Consider the following 18,706-nt stretch of genomic DNA (forward strand, 5'->3'; position numbering starts at 1 on the left):
GATCTCGCGGTGTGACGCCGCCTGCCACCCCCATGAACGTCAAAGGTACAAGCGGAGGAGGGGTGGCCGCGGTGCCTAGGGCAGACGGAGCTCACATAGGCGACGGAGTTGGGAGTCAGCAGGTGGCAAAACCCGTTGAAGACATCGGTGGACCCGGAGCAGACGCAGGATAGGTGCCATGTCCCCCGACATCCCCACCGGCGATGGAACGCGCAGGGCGAGCACCCAGTCCCCGAGCTTCGTCTTCGGCGATGAGTGCGGGCCCTAGAGCCTAGCAGGAACCGCGTGCTCCAGAGCCCCCCGTGGAGGTGGCTTTGGGCGCGCCGCGCCGCCACTAAGAGAGAGCTGCAAGGCAAGCTGCGGGACCTACAGCAGAAGCTGGCGAGGTTGAAGACATCCCGCGAGAACTGACTCATCCGTGGGACGCCCCCGCGCGTGTGTCGCGCACCTGGTTGAAGTGGGGCGACCGTGTCGATTTGGTGGAGGAGATCGATCCACAGATAGAGTCGTTGAAGAACCATCTTTAAGTGGTGAACAGCGAGCTACATGTGAGTTTAATTAATGTTGATGTTCGCATGTCCACCTAGCGGAGTTGTGACAATTGTCTAGTAGGAGGTGATAAAAACTATGGAACACCGATGACGATAGCTCGAGCAAGTCGAGCCCACCTTCGCGGAAAACAAGCAACTGCTTGCAGTGGTGAAGGCGCGTGAGGGCGAAATAATCGGGCTCAAGGAAGAGCGGAGTAGGTTGCAAGCACGGGTGTACCAAGTGCAGCTAGAGAAGGACCTGGCCATTGAGCGCGGCATAGCTCGAGATGAGTTTGCCACCATCCAGGTACAGCTCAGCGAGACCGGTACTCAGCTTGCCAACATTGCAGAGGAGAAAAATGGTAAGACCGTAGGCCTATCAGCTGATCTGTTATGTGTCTGTTTGTTATTGCCTTCACCATGATGACTTCATTGTTGGTGCTGCAGATCTGGCGACACGGCTGTTCCTGGCAGAAGGGGCCATCCAGCGCGAGGAGGGACGACGCGCGAGAAGCGCACACGAAGACCATTGATGAGCTTGCACATAAGTGAATGTTGAGGAAACTCTTTTATTTGTTCGTGCGAGCCTCGTCATCATGCTGTTGTTTTGCAGTGGTCCGCGAAAACTCACAGACGCAGTACCGGCACTACGAGCTGGAACTACGGGCTGTGCGAGCCAAGGTGAACGCCATCATCGCGGGGATAATGCCGGTCCTGAACTTTATTGATGGGAACCCGGCGCCGCCCCCTGTTGGAGATCTAGACGTGAATCCGCTTCTGCCGGACCCCTTCGTGGAAAGGTGGTGAGCGGCCCTGGCAAACTTCAGGGTGTACGTCCACAGCGCGGCGTGCACTGCCGTTGGTCATGCCTTGTCACTCATCCGGTCCCTGTATCCAGCGGTGGATCTGAGGGTCATCGATGGTGGGTTCGCTGAAGGGACGGAGGATGATGTGGTTGACAAGCTCGCAGAGGAGGCAACGGATTCGGCCTTCAAACTTGTCGAAGACCTGGATATTTTTGGCGGCAAGGTGCAACCAAACCAGAACACTTAGGCAATAAAAGTAGCAGAAATTTTTTTAAGTTCTTGCTAGACGGATATGTAAACATAAACGTGGTGTTTGTTTTGGAGTTTGTTTTGTTCATATGTTAGATATGATTTAGTTGCTTTCTAGTTAGTTTTATACCACGCCGATCAGCCCTGGCTAGCCCTCAAGCCCTATAGCGCAGAGTGGCTGGCACCCGTGTACGCGTAAGAGAAGAAAGCGTCCCCAAGGAGCCACTGCTGACTGTCCATAGCGCAGAGCGTGGCTCATGCACGCGTAGGAGGAAGTCAAGATCAGGGCCGCTTCTGGATGTCATGGGTAAAAATGTGGCTGGTCGGCGCGTGAGTGTTGGTGCCTGTGGAATTGGAGAATAACGCATTATGGAGATGTTAAATTATGGAGAGTAATCGGCGATTTAATATTTGGTGAAACATGGCGATAAAATTGGAGAAAATGTGGAGAAATCGTTAGGTAAAATATTGGACAGCGCAATTAGATAGACGTAACGGCAAAAATAATGGAGACCATAATTGGAGAAATCAGCGCAAACTTTATTGAATCATCAAGATTGGAGAAATACATATCTTTGTTTTGGAAGCGCTTCAAGGATAGAAACGCCTGAGGAGATCGATGTGCCAAGAATTGGGGATGTCCACCCCTTCGGAGGCGCATAGCCAGTAAGACCTTGGTCGGGTGACCTCTTTGACGATGAAGGGACCCTCCCAATGCGATGAAAGTTTATGGAGTCCCTCGGTCTTCTGCTTCCTTCAAAGTACCAAATCGCCAACCACAACTGATCGCTCTTGGATGTTACGGTTGTAGTATCTCCATAGGCCTTCTAGATACTTGGTCGTGCGCACGCATGTAACCAACCGTTCTTCCTCAAGGCGATCAACATCTTCTTCTCTGGCCAGGACCGACTACTCTTCACTAAAATTCTCAACTCTTGGCGCTCGAAAAACGATGTTAGCTAGCAAGATGGCCTCCGAGCCGTATACCAAGTAATATGGAGAGACGCCAGTGTTACGACTGGTGTGGGTCCGGAGTCCCCAGACTACCGCTGGCAATTCTTTGAGCCATTTGCCCGGATGCTTCTCATCTTTCTAATACAATCTCTTTTTGAGGGCATCTAAGATCATGCCGTTGGCCCGTTCAACCTGGCCCAGTAGGTATCGCCATGACTAACTGCTCGGTAGGCAGTGTCTCATCGACTGGCGGCTCTTCCTTGATGGATGGGATCATGAGGTCTTGAACGAAAACTTCTGTCGGAACATCGGCCCTAGAGGACCCCAACTTAGATAGGTGATCGGCTGCCTGATTAGCGTCTCGGGGAATGTGATGGTAATCGATGCCATAGAATTTCCCTTCAAGTTTCCTGATCTTCGCGCAATAAGCGTCCATCTTCTCGCTGGTATAAGACCAATCTTTGTTGACCTAATTAATGACTAGGGCAGAATCATCGTATACCATAAGGCGCTTGACACCAAGCTCGACGGCGATGCGGAGACCACAGAGACATGCTTCGTATTCGGTGGCGATGTTGGAGGCCAGAAAATGAATGTGGAGTACGTAGCGGAGCTTGTCCTTAGAGGGAGTAACAAATAGTATGCCTTCCCCAGCACCTTCAATGTTGAGAACGCCATCGAAGTACACTTTCCAATGCTCGGGGCTATCAGCCGGGATAGGCTCTTGGATCTCGGTCCATTCGGCGATGAAATCAGCCAAAACTTGGGACTTGATGGTTGGTCAGCTCCTAAACTTGATGGAGTACGTGCGAGCTCAACCACCCACTTGATGATGCGGCCATTGGCTTCTTTGTTGCAGAGGATATCGCCGAGTGGGAATTCGGAGACCACAACGATCTTGTAAAACTTGAAGTAATGGCGGAGCATGCGGGATGTAATCAGGACCGCGCACAACAGCTTCTGGACCTGAGGATACCGAGTCTTGGCGGAGCTGATGAAGTAAACTGGTCGCTGGACCTTGTACGCATGCCCAGCCTCCTCACGCTCAATGACAATAGCTGTACTAACAACCCAGGGAGTCGCGGCAATGTAAATCAATAAAGTCTCACCGGATTGTGGCGCCGTCATAATTGGAGGCAAAGTCAAGAACTATTTGAGCTTGGCAAAAGCTTCATCAACTTCCTCCGTCCACTCGAAACATTCGTTAGCCTTAAGCAGCTTGAAGGGGAGACCTTTCTCTCTAAGGCGTGATATGAAGCGGCTTAGAGCCGCCATGCATCCCGTAAGCTTCTGGACGTCTTTCACACAAGTTAGTCGCTTCATTCGTGTGATGGCCGAGACCTCTTCGGGGTTTGCTTCAATGCCCCTAGTGCTAACGATGTAGCCTAGGAGGATGCCGGATGGAACACCAAATATACACTTGGTAGGATTCTGCTTCCACCGGTATTTCTTGAGGGCCTTGAATGTTTGCTCAAGGTCGGCGATGAGCTTATCAGCGGTCTTGGACCTAACGACTATGTCATCGATGTAGGCCTCAACGTTGTGCCTTACTTGATCTTTAAGGCATCGATGAATGGCCCTCTGATATGTCGCACCAGCGTTTTTGAGTCCGAAGGACATGGTGGTGTAACAATAGGCGTCGAACGGTGTGATGAAGGACGTTTTGATCTGGTCCTCCTCTTTCAAGGAGATCTGGTGATAACCAGAATAACAATCTAAAAAAGAAAGTAATTCGCAACCGGCGGTGGAATCAACGACCTCGTTAATGCGAGGGAGACCAAAGGGGTCTTTAGTGTTTGTTGAGATTGGAGTAATCAACGCACATTCTCCATTCTTTATTCTTCTTTTGAACGAGCACTGGGTTAGCCAGCCACTCGAGATGATACACCTCTTTAATAAATCCAGCTGCTAAAAGCCAGTTTAATTCTACCCTAATAGCCTCCTTCTTGTCTTGCGCGAATCGTTAAAGCTTCTGCTTGATCGGCTTGGCGGTCGGCGAGACGTGTAAGTAGTGCTCGATCAGCTCCGTTGGTACCCCAGGCTTCCATGCAAACACATCTGCGTTGGTACGCAGGAAGCTGACAAGCGCGCCTTCCTATTTGGGGTCCAGATGGGCTGCTACTGCTTTGAGCATGGCGGTGGCTTTGGCGAGATCTGGTGATGGTGGGAGCTTGCCTAGCTCGTTCATGGCGACGGCAAGGTTGGCGCTCGGTGTCGGCAGGACCTCATGTCCATCAACTTGGATGAACTCTTCGTTGAGGTTGCGGACTACACGGTGCCCTCCCTGCTGATTGGCGGCACCACCACCAACGGCCGTGCTAGGATTGGCATTTGTTGTGGCTGCAGCGGCGTCTACTTCTTTGCGGCATCGGGCGCGATTGGTGTTTCTTCCTTCTCGTAGGGGAGCAGCAACTATACATCATCTAGATTCTACCACCTACCATACAAAATTTTATAGCCTCCTGCTTCCTTTCTCTGGATTTGGAATTCAACGTGCTGCAACAAACTCAGAGTGTTCTCCTAGCTTCTGCTCATGGATAGGCTAAATACTAGAAACATCCTTAGGAGAAAAAACACAAATTGGAGGGAAATAACTACAACTATGTTCTCTGCAGCAATATTTTTGAGGAAACTGCTCATCACCTGTTTTTCAGTTGCCCCTTCAGCCAGGAATGTTGGCAGCACTTGGGAATCCACTGGAACCTTCAGAGTGAATTCTTTCAAATGATGATACAATCAAAATAGCAACACCAAAATCCCTTCTTCATGGAGACCTTCATCATTGCTGCCTGGCATATTTGGAAGCAGAGCAACTTCATATTTGACAGAGGCCGGCCTTCTTTCTCTTCTTGGAAAAAACCTCTTCTGTGAAGAGGCCAAACTTGAAGCTTTTACAATGAGAGATGAAAAACGTGCAGCTTTTCTCCTCTGTTTAGATCTTCTCTCTTACACCTCCCTGGTTTTGGGCCGGCGGTTCCCATCCTGCTATGGCTACCTCAGCCCTCCGGCTAGTCAGTTTGTTTTATATTCTATCTCTTTGTACATGTTTATGTTTATTTTTTAAAATAAATAAAATCCTACAGTGGGGGCTTCCCCTGCTATATTTCCCATTGAAAAAAGACTTAGTTGGAGATAATTGGATTCAATCTCTCCCGGTCCTCTATTCTCGCACACGTGCCCCAGCCTTCGACGCCAAGCACGGTGTTGCGGCCTCATTGCCAGGCGATCAATCCTCGGCCACCCGCCTCCCATCCCTACTTCCTACACAGTAACTCAGGCTCCAACACTCGAGGAGTGCGAGCAAGATTGGGGGGCAGGAGAGGGCACACACATGGTGGTGGCCGATGTCGTGGCGGAGTCCAGTTGTCGTAGGAGAGGGATGAGGGCAACAAGACGCTGCCGTGGATTGGCGCAGAATGATAGGATGGTGATGAATCGGACTAGCTCGGTGTCAGGGACAAGAGATCGTAGTTGTACATAGGAGAAGGCGGGCAACAAATAATGCACAACATTAAATTACCAATTTACCCTTTCTTCTCATTGAAAATCAAAAAAATACAGGTATTGGTCCTACATATTTTTATAATTTTTGTTCCTATTTGATACTCTTCGGTACTTTTCCTTTAGTACTATCTCCTATTTTTCTATCATTCGATCTCGTTCATAGATGATCTATATTCTTTCCAAGCACCTTAAAACTTGTATTAACAGTTATGGTGGGAAAATTGGGGCAACTATCACAGTGCCCTTACATATATTCATTAAGACTGCCTTTCTCATATCAGTGATTAGCAAAAAAAACATGTAAAAGTGCCTAAAAGTACCACTAAGTACTTTCCATCCACTGTAACAAAACTATAGACTTATACTTGCTTAACTTCAGGGGGACGATAGTGCATTTTAATTGAAGTTTGTATCTAATTATTTTTGTGACTTAAAAAGCGAAGTAATTTGGACAACAGCATCAAATGCAACATTGCCATACCTGTAATGTGTTTGTCAAGGCTTCCATTGCTGATATACTCGAAGCAGAGTAATCTTTCTCTTTTCTGGAAAAAACGTTATTCCTTGTGATCCTTTTATCACTTCACGGTGTGTATTATAACAGAAGCCAAGAAACCGGACTATATTTGTATGGTTAATCTTGATCCTCAATAGGGTTTCAACCTCACGATAAAATAGGCTGTCGTCGATTGTATCACTTTCCACAACTATCCGCTTCACGGCAACACTCCCATTCCGGAGAACACCCTGTTAATTTCACTTCTCTTTGATCAGCATTTTGACAATGATCAGCTTTATCCTTATTATTAAAAATTCTAGGCATATGTGGTGTAGTTGGAAATCTTATCGTTATTAAGTAGAGCCTCCAAAGGGGCTCCATGTTAATTCACAAGACATGCTAGAAAAAAAATAAAGATAAATTTTAAAAATTAAAACAATAATTAGAAGTATATCTGCCTTTTAATATAGTAGACACTAATCCTTGGCTAGCTCCTCCACCTCCGGCGTCGGCCTTGCCACCGCGAGCTGTTCCCGTAGCTGAAGGAGCTCAGCCTCCATCATAGCCAATAGCCCGTATCTGATGGATCCGCTCTCGGATCACGCAAGACTTCCGTGACGGAAGTTCGATGAGGCCCTAGGAGACAGATTGGCGATAAGCTGCCAACGAAACCATCAGAATAGGAACCGTGGAGACAAGCAATCCGCTCACTAGGCGAACGGTGAAGCACCCTTGAGGTGCCCCAGCACGCTCTTCGTCCACTCGATCATCCCTAAGAAACAATAGATCGCTAGCAGAGTCGACGTGCGTCGCCTCCAAGGAGTCCCACTCTATCTTGTTCGCTGCGTTGTTAGGCCTTGTTCGTTTTGACCAAACCAAGGGGATGGAGGGGATCGAGGGGGGATTTTGGCAACTACGTGGGAGGAGGCATGGGAATTAGTGGTGGGAGTTGATAGAGGGAATTAAGGAGGGAAATTGTTTTTTAGTCCCAATCCCTTGTCAAGGGAATTGATGAGGGAATTCACATCCCCTGTTTGGTGTGGGGGTTTTGAAGGGGATATTAAAAGGCAAATCACGATGGACGGTTAGGATCTACTTTTCTTTTATTAAGAACACAACTCCACCGAATTCCCACCCCACCCCTATAGGGAATTGATTAGTGGGAGTTGGCCCTCTAAACTCCCCTTCCCCTTCCCACAAAACAAACAAAGGATTTCTAAACTCCTATCTCCCATTCCGTGTTTTCAATTACCACCAACCAAACGAGCCAAAATCCCCTCAATCTCCTCCAATCCTGTCCATTCCGCTTGGTTTGGTGTAGAAGCGAACAAGGCGCCAAAGCCTCAGAGGGTGTCTCGCTAGTGGTTTGCCCGCCCTTCATGGTAGCCCACGCCGTGGCGCATGCCTCTATTTTCCCGAGAGAACTCGGTGGCCGCCACCTCCATGGAGATTCCCTCCAAGGACACTAGGCCAGTGGCATTGACTGTCGCCTCTAAAGAGGACACCCTGCCCCAAATGGCAGGACTGCAGGAATGGGCACGTCCTGCTCTGTGGAAGGGCTCCACCGGGGGTGGACTAAGAGGGGGGCTGCTAGGGTCCGCCCATTCAGACGGAATCCCCATGCCGGCTGCTACTATTCATCTTCCCCATGCCCTCATCCTCACCTCGTGGCCACGCCTCCGTCCTCCTCGCCCGCGAGCCCACAGCTACCCACTGCCCCTGCCGCACCCGCGACACCCTCCTTCTTCCCCCCCCCCTCGCCCCCCACTCCTGCCATAGCGGCCATGGCCATGCTTGCCGGTGAGCCACCGCGACGCTCCTGCCCTAACCTGGCCCACCCGTCACCGCCGCTAGGGCCCCTAACCGCCACCACCATCCCCACCGCCTGGCTTCCCTGCCTTCCCTGACCCCCTTCCTTCTAAGCCCACTAGAGTTGGAGATGAGGGAGTGAGAGAGCTGCCAGGATGGAGACGAGGGCGTCGCCGATGAGCTCGGGTGGAGGCACAGGCGCGGTGATGGGCTTCTAGGCCGTGCTGGGCCAATTCACACCTGCTTGGTGGAAGAAAAATAGTGCTCGCAGGGAGGAGGAAGGCGCCATTCAGAAGGAGACTCGGGTCCGAGCGTTCGGACCCGACGATTTCTAGACTAAGAGCGCCTTGGCATGGCATGTTCCATGGTGCCGGTGAGCAGCCCCAACATGATCGCCCCAACACTTGGGCCCTGACGTCCTGTGTGTGTGCACGACAGGTCCGAAAACGTCCCCACAACGAGCCTCCTCAGACAGAGAGGCCCTAAAGCCCACGCGGCAAAGTAATAAACATCAAATCTTGGAAACAAAAACATGAGCACCCACAATGTGCTCCAAAAGCAGTCCATAGGGATTAAACTATTCACTATAGACTGGCTGGAACATTGTGGCTCCGTCCATAAGGTAGTCCTCGACCATAGCCTTACGGACCACCCATAAGCAATAAAAAATATTACTCTCTCTCCATCTCTCCCTATGTTGTTGCTCTTGCTGCTCCCACCGACTGTATGTGCTGACCGTGAGGCTGCCACCCCGACCCTCTGTTCCAATGGCGAGGCCACCGCTCTAGCCATACACGCCGCCCTTGAGGACACTACCCTGGCCATCCCTACTGTTCGTGAAACCACCGCTTGGCCATCCGCCCCAGCCTTGAGGACGCCACTCCAGCCATCCACGCCGCCCTTGAGGATGCCACCCCGGCCATCCTGACCGTGCGTCCATCGCCAGCAGGGATCGGAGGTTCTTGAGAGATAGGTTGGGGATGGAGAGGCATGGGGACGCACCAACGATGAGGATGAGGGCGGTGGACGTGGTGGTGATAGCGAGGACAAGGGCGGTGGACATGGAGGTGGTGGCAAGGATGAGGGCGGTGGATGTGGAGGTGGTCGGAGATGGGGAATCGGGGGAGAAGTGGTGTCGGAGGCGGCATTAACGCTCGTGACATGGAGAATCAGGGGAGAAGAGACAGTTGGGTGTCCTTTTTTAATGCATTAGTGGGCCCCACTTTTTGGTCTATTTAGACTTCTACATTGTGACAACAACCATAGCTATAGCCCACTAATACAAAAGCTACCCATATGGACTACCCAGTCCAGATACATTGTGGTTGCTCTAAGAAAAGCAAATGAAATAACCAAAACTCACCCCCAATGGCACCCGAAGCTTGGCCATCGTGCAGCATGTAGCCTGAGCCATAGAAGCTTCATCGATCCCCTCGGAGGTGATGGGATCCTGAGCGATGACCTAGCACCAAGCCAAGTCACTTAGCCCATGGCAGGTTGGGTAAGCGATGCGCCTCATGCAGGCCAAAGCCGGATGCCCTCCAAAGGACTGTCTGGGCCCTGCTCAGGCTAGACCGGTTTGAGCTCACAAAGCATATGTCGCCTGACCTAGAAGTTGGGTCAACGTGCTTCACGTCCTCAGAGGGACACCAAAGCCAATCGAGGGCCTTAGTTCGGTCGAATAAAGGGCTAAAAAAGAGGCTGATCCCCTCGCCGCCATCCTAAAGATGGTCCATAGACCACGAGGGGCTCCAAGGCTCCTATTGAGTACTTAACAGCGAGGTTACCAAAACACCCAAATTAGTGTCATAACAGTGTGAGTAGCCCCTAACCAATTCTCTAAACCTGCCAGGGGCTCGGTGTCTACACACGGCGGGTGCACTCTCGCACGCCCTTTGGATATCAGACAAAGGCACGCCAGGCATAAGATGATCTGAGCAGAGAGTGGCCTCGTCGCTTGGGACAAAACCCTTGGTCGGCGCGTGGGCAAGGCGGGCCCCTTGTTTGGGAGCCCAGGAGTTCCCGAGTGACCCAATTCGAGCTTTAGCACCAATGCCTGTGTCCGATCAAGACGGCCCAGCCACACTGAGCCCATGCCCCATTATCCCGAACAACCTTTTGCCCACAGTGACATAAATCTTTTGGCAGGCCTTGACATGAACCAGAAGCCTAACATGTGGGTAGGGTCGCAGTGTCCGTGACTCCACCAGAACCTGCCCTCTTTTTTCCCATGAGGCCTTGTCGTTGGGCACGCCAAGTCTGGTGTTACTCTCGGGGCATGACATAACATGACAGTGGCACGTGTGCCCTCTCCACACTAAGGAAGGCGTGGGACCCCACATCAGCCTCCCTAAGAGCGACCTCCTTCCGTTGGCGTGTCGCGGACGCCAGTGGAAGGAGCCCGAAAGTGAGACAACGGCACCTCGAGGTACTAGCAACCGGTCCCAGGTCGTTGCAGGCGATGTTAGGGATAGCTCTAGGACTCGGCCATGACCATGATGGAGAGGACGACACCGGACGCCCCTAGTGACTCCAATACCAAGAACTCGAAGCCTTAGAGCTCCCTTGCTAGCCAAGGAAGCTGCAATAACCCCACACATTGTACTCCTCTTGCCCTTCAAACTAAGGTAAGGCAAAGGCTCACCCAAAGATAGTTTTTTTCAATTGGATCATTCTCATCCGACAATGAACCTAGACCACACTAGCTCATCAGTGCTCCCCTACCATCTCTCTACTCCTTCCTCTCCCATTCTAAGAACTTGATTGAGCATTTTAACACAGAGAACTTGCTACCTGCTTGACGTAGGGCTTTGAGGTCTGAACCACGATAAACCCTTTGTGTATTGAGTGTTAACTATTGAAGTTCCACAGATCGACCCATCGATAGATCCACTAATCACTTGTCGTGGTGACAACCCCACGACAGTACTATTGTAAAAAATAGATAAATTCTAGAAATTTTGACAAATCAAAAGAGTTGGTCATCAGTTAGGTAGACTCTAATCACCATTAACAACAAGTCTAGTCTAAATTACAACTTAAATTGACATCTAATCATCCACCTACCATTTTGATAGATAATAAGTAACCCTTAAATTGACATCTAAATTACAACTTTTGTCGTTATTAAAAAACTAAAATAGTCACTCAAATCTGCATCTAAATTACCAACATTTGCTATTATGAGAAATGTTTAAATAACCATAAATTACACATATATATATGTTTCTAAATTAGCAACTTAAATTAATATTAATGTACTAAAAATTTCCTTAAGTAAATATACATGTGGTACCATCAAGTAAATCAATTACACATGAATGCATAAGTGATAAATAGATATGTTATGTTTCAATAATCATGAAAATTATTCTATTAACGACTCATATATGAGTGATATTAAAAAATTATTTTAAGTTTTATACTAGTATCGATGGTATATAACCTATGTATACTAATAGTTTTTTAACAGAAAAATATTTGACATATTTCTTTTGATAGTATAATTATAATTATTTTTTTTTGAATAAAGCAATGCTATTAATATAAAATTCTTTGACAACAAAATTCATCGTGTTGAGAAGTGGGGAGTTTAGTGCAGATCAAAGATGGGTATGACCTTCTTGAAACAAATGATTATAGGGTTTATATATTAACATCATCCTAACGGCACTGCTACCAAATCCTAGATCTTATTTGAAGCTCCATTGATCTTGAGCGGCGTAGCCCAGATTTATATGATTGTTTGTGCCATCATAGTATTTAATAGTGTAATCTACAGCCTACAAATCTTTTTTTTAATAAAATACAAAAGAAGAGTTAATAAAATATAAAATAAGCACGATAGTTTCAACTTAACTTGAGATCCAAAAATGGTTAATAACAGAAATTTGGAAAACTAAAATCTAGATTTAAGATGTCATGTGACATAGATTGCGACAAGAGCTATGATCATTTCAACAAAATGCATAATGCAAATACTGTACACATGGATGAAAAAACATATAGGTAAGTTTATCACCTTTGGATAGAGATTACATTTTGTTCAAGGGTAGGGGTTCATGTGAGAGATTTGGACCCTGGATCTATGTAATTTTATTCCAAGTATATATGTATTGCGTTAGAAGGTGAACAAAGAGAATAAGCGTACGGACTAATACTATAAATATTTTTTATTAGTTGTAGGTGTACGTTGAGCATGAACTTCTAATCTAATACTTATAAATCCTACAAAATTTTAGTCCATGTAGGAGCGCAGCAGGTTGATAAACCAAACTAGTTGATAAAAACTGGGTATATATGACAATTTTACCTTATAAACCTCTCCGAATCCACCGTCACCAATTTTTCTCTCTTCAGAAAAATTTTCCGTGATGCTCTCTAAAATTGCCAAAGGCAGATTCGTTGGGTCCTCGATTCCCGCGAGTATGCGCTCCAGGATATTATGTTCCTCATCTATGTCCCCCATTTGAAGCTAGAGTAAGAAGAAGTAAGCTGCTTGGGATGTTCTTGCATAAATTCATACTATATATATAGACAGAGCACAATTAGGAACTGCTATGAAGACGTTCAATAAGCGCCAGGTTGTGAAACACAAAGTTTTAAGATCTGGAATTCTGGATCAAAGAAGTCAATAAATTGTTTTCATACTGTTTAAAAGTCTAAACTCCCACCTGGAGTAGATGTGAACACAGCTGAATACTAATTCAAAAGGAAACAACCTTAGATCAAGTTCTAGTAGAGATCCAATGCTACGGCAGGATTTGAAGAACCTTCTTTTTAAGTGGTAGATGAAAAATATGCTCAGCAGAGATTGAATGGATTATATGGCGCAGTAAAAAAAAGAGGGGGAAGCCGAATCAGGACAAACCTTTTTTAATAAGCTATAAAAGATGTAACATATACAAATAGGTTGGCCCAAGTTAAGATTGAGAGGAGCAGGCATAAAAAAAAAAGATTGAGAGGAGCAGATTCAGATTTCAGTTCTTCGTAGAGTAGCAGATTTAGTAGACGCTAACAAGGAGTCCTCCAAATGAAAAAGAAAATATCCAAGTAAAAGAGTAATGTTAATTAGCACTAACCTGGAGAGAAGGCCTTCGTCAGTTCGACGGTGCTGGTCTGCTGGGAGACTGAGAGTAGATCTGAAGAGTGAAGACCACGAGGGGATAAGAAGGAAGTACAGGAAGGGAAATTGCATAAAGCCCCTAAATATTTTCCATATTATTTAATAAGATCCGTCATGGGTATTATATTTTGTGTTATTTCATTATCACGCTTTAGATGTGGTGGGGAGGGCGCCGAATTTGTAAGTTTGGACTAAGTGTGAAACCTAGGAAGATGATGGTAATGGTAGTGTCCCATTTGGAGCATATTCTAACTAATGATGCGAGTACTCTGAACCACCATGGTTCCTCTGCTTCTGCCATTGCCTAAGGAATCTTGATCGCAACTGCAAGGTTATTGGCTATGAGCGTGTTTAGTTCGCACCATAAAATCTAAAAAAGTGCTATAGTACCCATCACATCGAATTTTGCGATACATGCATGGAGCATTAAATGTAGACGAAAAAAAATTAATTGCACAATTTGGTTGGAAATTACGAGACGAACGTTTTGAGCCTAATTAGTCCACGATTGAACACTATTTGTCAAATAAAAACGAAAGTGCTACAGTAGCCCAAATTCCCAAATTTGGGCAACTAAACACGCTCTATAGCTAAAAGGTTATAACTGCTTCTGCCATTGCCCAAGGAATCTTGATCTGCAACGGCCTATTAAACATGACTACTCCCTCCTAACCGGATTAAACAGTTATCCTCTGATATTATTGGCGACATCAATCATCAATGGCTAGTTAGAATATGGTACAAGGTGTAGGTGTTATTTGTGAAATCCGCTTTCCCAGCCCATCCACTCCTCTCCTAGTCAAGTCAGCTGCTTTATTTCTGATCACATACCACCGCCACCTACCTACCCTCCCGACCCCACCCCAACGCACACCCATCGTTTTCTGATTAGGCGGCAGTCAGTTAAATCAGCTAGTGTACAGTACACTGGTAAGCACCTAAAGCGAAACACCCTTATACCCTGTCGTTTTGTTTTGCTTTTCTTTTGATTGGTCTTGTGCGATAAGGAGCAAACCACTCTTTTCCCTTGGATCTTCCCTCCAGGTTAGTAGTAAATACTCTATGGAATGTTTCAATGTTGGTGCCTGTGTTCTTTCTTCCCAAAAAAAAGAGCGGTGCTAGCTAGAGCGTTTCGCTGTAGCTCGCAGTGCTTGAGTTCTTCGCGAGGGCGCTGCCGATGAAGGCCCATCCACACCAGATTCCGCGCTTGGAAAGGCAGCTGAGCTAGGCTGCTGCTGCAGCGGATGACTACTATACTCCTTGCGAATCTTAGTCATATTCTGTCTCAGGAGTGAAAAAGGGACGACCTTTTTTGTCTCAGGTACAAGATCCAAGATAAGCCTTCTGTGGGAGAGATCGAATGGACTTCAAACTCCACGATCTTGAAACTATTACCAGCAATTTTTCGGATGAGCAAAAGGTTGGCAGTGGTGGATACGGAAATGTTTACAAGGTATGGACTCATTATCGTAGATTCAGAGTTATTGTCTCCTCTCTCTCTTTTTTCTTTAACGTTACCACCACTGCTGATTCTCTAGTTTCTTAATGGTACCATCCAATTCTGGTACCCATGCACTGCTTGTGCATCTTAACAATTGATAGATAATACAACAGGCGGTGTATAATGGGGAACAGATTGCTGTGAAGAAGCTTCACCCCCTGCAAGGACTTGACGATAAGGCGTTTGACAGTGAATTCCGTAACCTTAGCAAGGTCCACCATCAAAATGTCGTTCGATTAATTGGCTACTGCTATGAATCACGACATAAGTACGTCCAGCACGATGGGGGACTAGTTTTTGCTAAAGAAAGGGAGCGAATTCTCTGCTTCGAATATATGCAAGGTGGAAGCCTTCATGAACATATTAAAGGTGTACTACATACTATCTACTGGAGTATTTAATTAGCAAACTTGAACAATATTCAGTTGCCTTATTACATATATATGTATGTTTTTCTCATTGTAGATGAATCTTGTGATCTTGACTGGTCAGCATGTTACCAAATTATTAAAGGGACCTGTGAGGGCTTAAATCACCTGCATAATTCACAGGGAAAACCTATTTTTCATCTGGACTTAAAACCTGCTAATATATTGCTGGATAAGAACATGATGACGCCCAAAATTTCAGATCTTGGCTTGTCTAGACTAGTGGCTTCAACAAAAACTCATCAAACTGAGAGTCGGGAAGGAACACAGTAAGTTGGTGCATCATTAATTTTTGAAGCAAATTATTTTGGTAATGCCTTGCTTATATTGCCCTAATAATATTGCCTTTTTCTATCCATGTGATATAATGAAGTGGGTACATGCCACCTGAATACATAGACACTGGCGCCATATCACCAAAGTTTGACGTGTTCAGTTTGGGGGTTATCATTATAAAAATAATTGCTGGAAATGCAGGATACTCCTGCTGTTATAAAATGCCCTCCACAGAGTTTATTGAACTTGTAAGTTGTAATATCATGAGCAGATGTCTTTTTCAAATTATCTGTTATATAGATGTACGTCTCACTTTTTCCTGCACGTATCTCCCAACGTGTCCGAATTAACCTCATCTGCCAATTTCACAGGTAACTGAAAACTGGAAGGAAAGGCTAGGCAAGTCGAGTAATCCGTCACTAGAAATAGACATTCTACGACTGAAGACATGTGTTGGAATAGCATTAAGATGTGTGGAGGCCGAACGAAATAGAAGGCCTTATATAAATGACATTATTAATGAGCTGGAAGAGCTAGAAGCTGAGATTACGGAAATGTCACTATCATCTTATCAGTCAAAATATCTAATTGGCCAGGTACGACCATTCGGATACACTTGGGCGCTCTTCTTATATATATTATCCCCTGAAGCCTACTATTTTAGTAAATTTCAAATAAGAACCAGCGTTTTTTTTTGCTAGGCTCGTTACACAATTATTAATTATAGAACACAACGAAGACATAGAGATTATAGTTATCTAGAGTAACCAATTTCCTTGGGCAATATTAGCGGACAGCGGTGCTAAACATATTTCATTGGCCAAGTCAACTAGATGTGTTTAATTTAGCGGAGCTATAACATCACTAGCAGAGCTATAACGTCACTAGCAGCAATAGTTGAACAATTGGCAATATCGTAATGGTGAATCCTACAAAAAAGCTATAGCGGTGTTATATAGGGCTATTTAAAACCCTGGTACATATGCCTCTCTGTACCTCTACCTCTATAGCTTAGGTGTAGCTAGTGTAAAAACTGAACAAAATTTTCAGTAGCAGACTACTGACTGCGGCTACTAAATAGTACTGAATACTACCAAATATGTTACGGGTTCAGTAGTATTTAATAGTTCGCATTAGTTTCCGTTAGTATTGACTATATATTTGGACACATGCACACGCCGCATTAATAATCGCTTCACTTCTTGCAGAGGAGATCTGACTCCAGCATTCTTTCTGTTGATCCAACACTGGAGCTGCGCTTCCCATTCGAGCCAAGGAAGGACATAACATCCTGCCTTCAACTAACCAACATCACTGATGGCTTCATTGCATATAATATAAAGACCAACCAAACCAAATACTACACGACGCCAAACAAAGGAATTATGCGACCATGTTCCAAGTGCTATATCTTTGTGACATTGCGAGCACAGGCAGAGGCGCCACCGAACATGCAATGCCATGACATGTTCCTTGTACAGAGTGTCAATGTCAGCGAGGGTCTGACATTTGATGAGGTCACTGAAGACTTCTTCAAAAAGTGTATGGTGGAGAATGTGGTGGATGTGGTGAAACTTCCTATTGTTTATGTCGCATTTACTTAACTGTTGAATCACATATGCTCACAATTTTCATGGGAACACTTTTCTTCCAAAAATACGGTTACATAAATTCTAGTTATAACATGTGCTCTAGAGGCAATCCTGTAGATAATTGTATGAAAACTATGTTTATATCTGTCCATTTGAATAATGCTTTATGTATCATGTTCCTAGAATAATTATAATAATTTACCAAGTTTTTTTCATGATGACTGTATTTCCTTTGATAATATCACTACTACAAATCTGACATTCACTGCCAGCTTCATCACTGTCGATTTTGAAGAAACCGGCAGTGATAGTGCCTCCCGGCACATCACCGCCGGTTTTTTGACATATCTGACAGTGATAGGACAAACCGACATTGATATTGGGTCATCAGTGTCGGTTTGTAGCTAAAACCGACACTGATACTGTCACTGTCTGTTCTAGCCAAGAACCAACACTGATATTGTGTCATCACTATCGGTTTTTTGAACCGATAGTGATATGGTACAAGAAAACTTTCATAACTTTCCCATATGATGCCCGATGAAGACGGACTTTATATCAAAGTTGTAGTACTCGACGAGATCTACAACTTTGTGGTTCAAACTTTCTTTATTAGAGATCGTTTGGATGTCAAATACACTCCACAATATTTTGTAGAGTTAATACCAAAGGAGTACATATGCTCCATAGTCATAAGTGAGTGTGCAGTGGTAGTTAAGTATCTCGGATGGAGAAGCACCCCAAAACAAAAGTTGTAGATCTCAAAAAATTATGCAACTTTGTAGTTCACAACTTTATGTTTGAAATCGTTATGATGTCCCTCTATTTGATTCGCAAGATTTCATAGAAGTTAACACCAACTGAAGCCATAAGTTCCATAGCCATAAGTGAGTGTCTAGTGATATTTAAGGATCTCGGATGGAGAAGTGGTCAAAACAAAAGTTGTAGATCTCAAAAAGTTATGCAACTTTGTAATTGACAACTTTTTCATTTGAAACTGTCTATCTAACAAAAATTACGTTTGATTTCTCAATTTTGAAATTCAAATTTTTAAATGACCTCGGATGGAGAAACACCCAAAACAAAAGTTGTAGATCTCAAAAAGTTGTGCAACTTTGCTATTCACAACTTTTTCATTTGAAATAATTTAGCTAAGGAAAATTATGGTTGAATTTTTTCAAATTTGAAATTCAAATTTTTCAAATGACCCCGGATGGAGAAATGACCAAAGCCAAATTTGTAGGTCTCGAAAAGTTAGAGAACTTTACAGTTGACAAGTTTTTCATTTGAATTTGTTTAGGGTCTCAAATACTCATTTTAAAATCAGATGAACATAAAATAGTTAGGACAAAAATCTCATTTAGATACAAACAACTTATAGGTGGAGTGGTTAGGGGCCGAAAACACGAAGCAGGAGGTCAGGGGTTTGAGCG

At 45.4% G+C, this 18,706-nt stretch overlaps 1 protein-coding gene and 1 pseudogene across 2 annotated transcripts; one reads left to right on the forward strand and one right to left on the reverse strand.

The window, feature by feature from the left end:
* LOC136505008 (disease resistance protein RGA5-like) overlaps positions 1-13,477 on the reverse strand; it is a 60,393-nt pseudogene extending 46,916 nt beyond the window's left edge.
* A 1,053-nt stretch (positions 13,478-14,530) lies between these two features.
* LOC136505003 (cysteine-rich receptor-like protein kinase 44) lies at positions 14,531-17,418 on the forward strand. Of its 2 annotated transcripts, none has more exons than XM_066500062.1 (6): positions 14,531-14,929; positions 15,079-15,346; positions 15,443-15,674; positions 15,779-15,929; positions 16,053-16,277; positions 16,890-17,418. In XM_066500062.1, exons 1-6 carry the CDS (start codon positions 14,837-14,839, stop codon positions 17,283-17,285), a joined length of 1,365 nt encoding a protein of 454 aa, XP_066356159.1. In that variant the 5' UTR covers positions 14,531-14,836; the 3' UTR covers positions 17,286-17,418. The 2 variants fall into 2 exon arrangements, with proteins under 2 accessions (XP_066356159.1, XP_066356160.1); XM_066500063.1 differs by having other exon boundaries at positions 15,091-15,346.
* The last annotated feature ends 1,288 nt before the right edge of the window (positions 17,419-18,706 follow it).

The sequence above is a fragment of the Miscanthus floridulus genome, chromosome 14 (genome assembly GCF_019320115.1).
Source record: "Miscanthus floridulus cultivar M001 chromosome 14, ASM1932011v1, whole genome shotgun sequence".
Classification (NCBI taxonomy): domain Eukaryota; kingdom Viridiplantae; phylum Streptophyta; class Magnoliopsida; order Poales; family Poaceae; genus Miscanthus; species Miscanthus floridulus.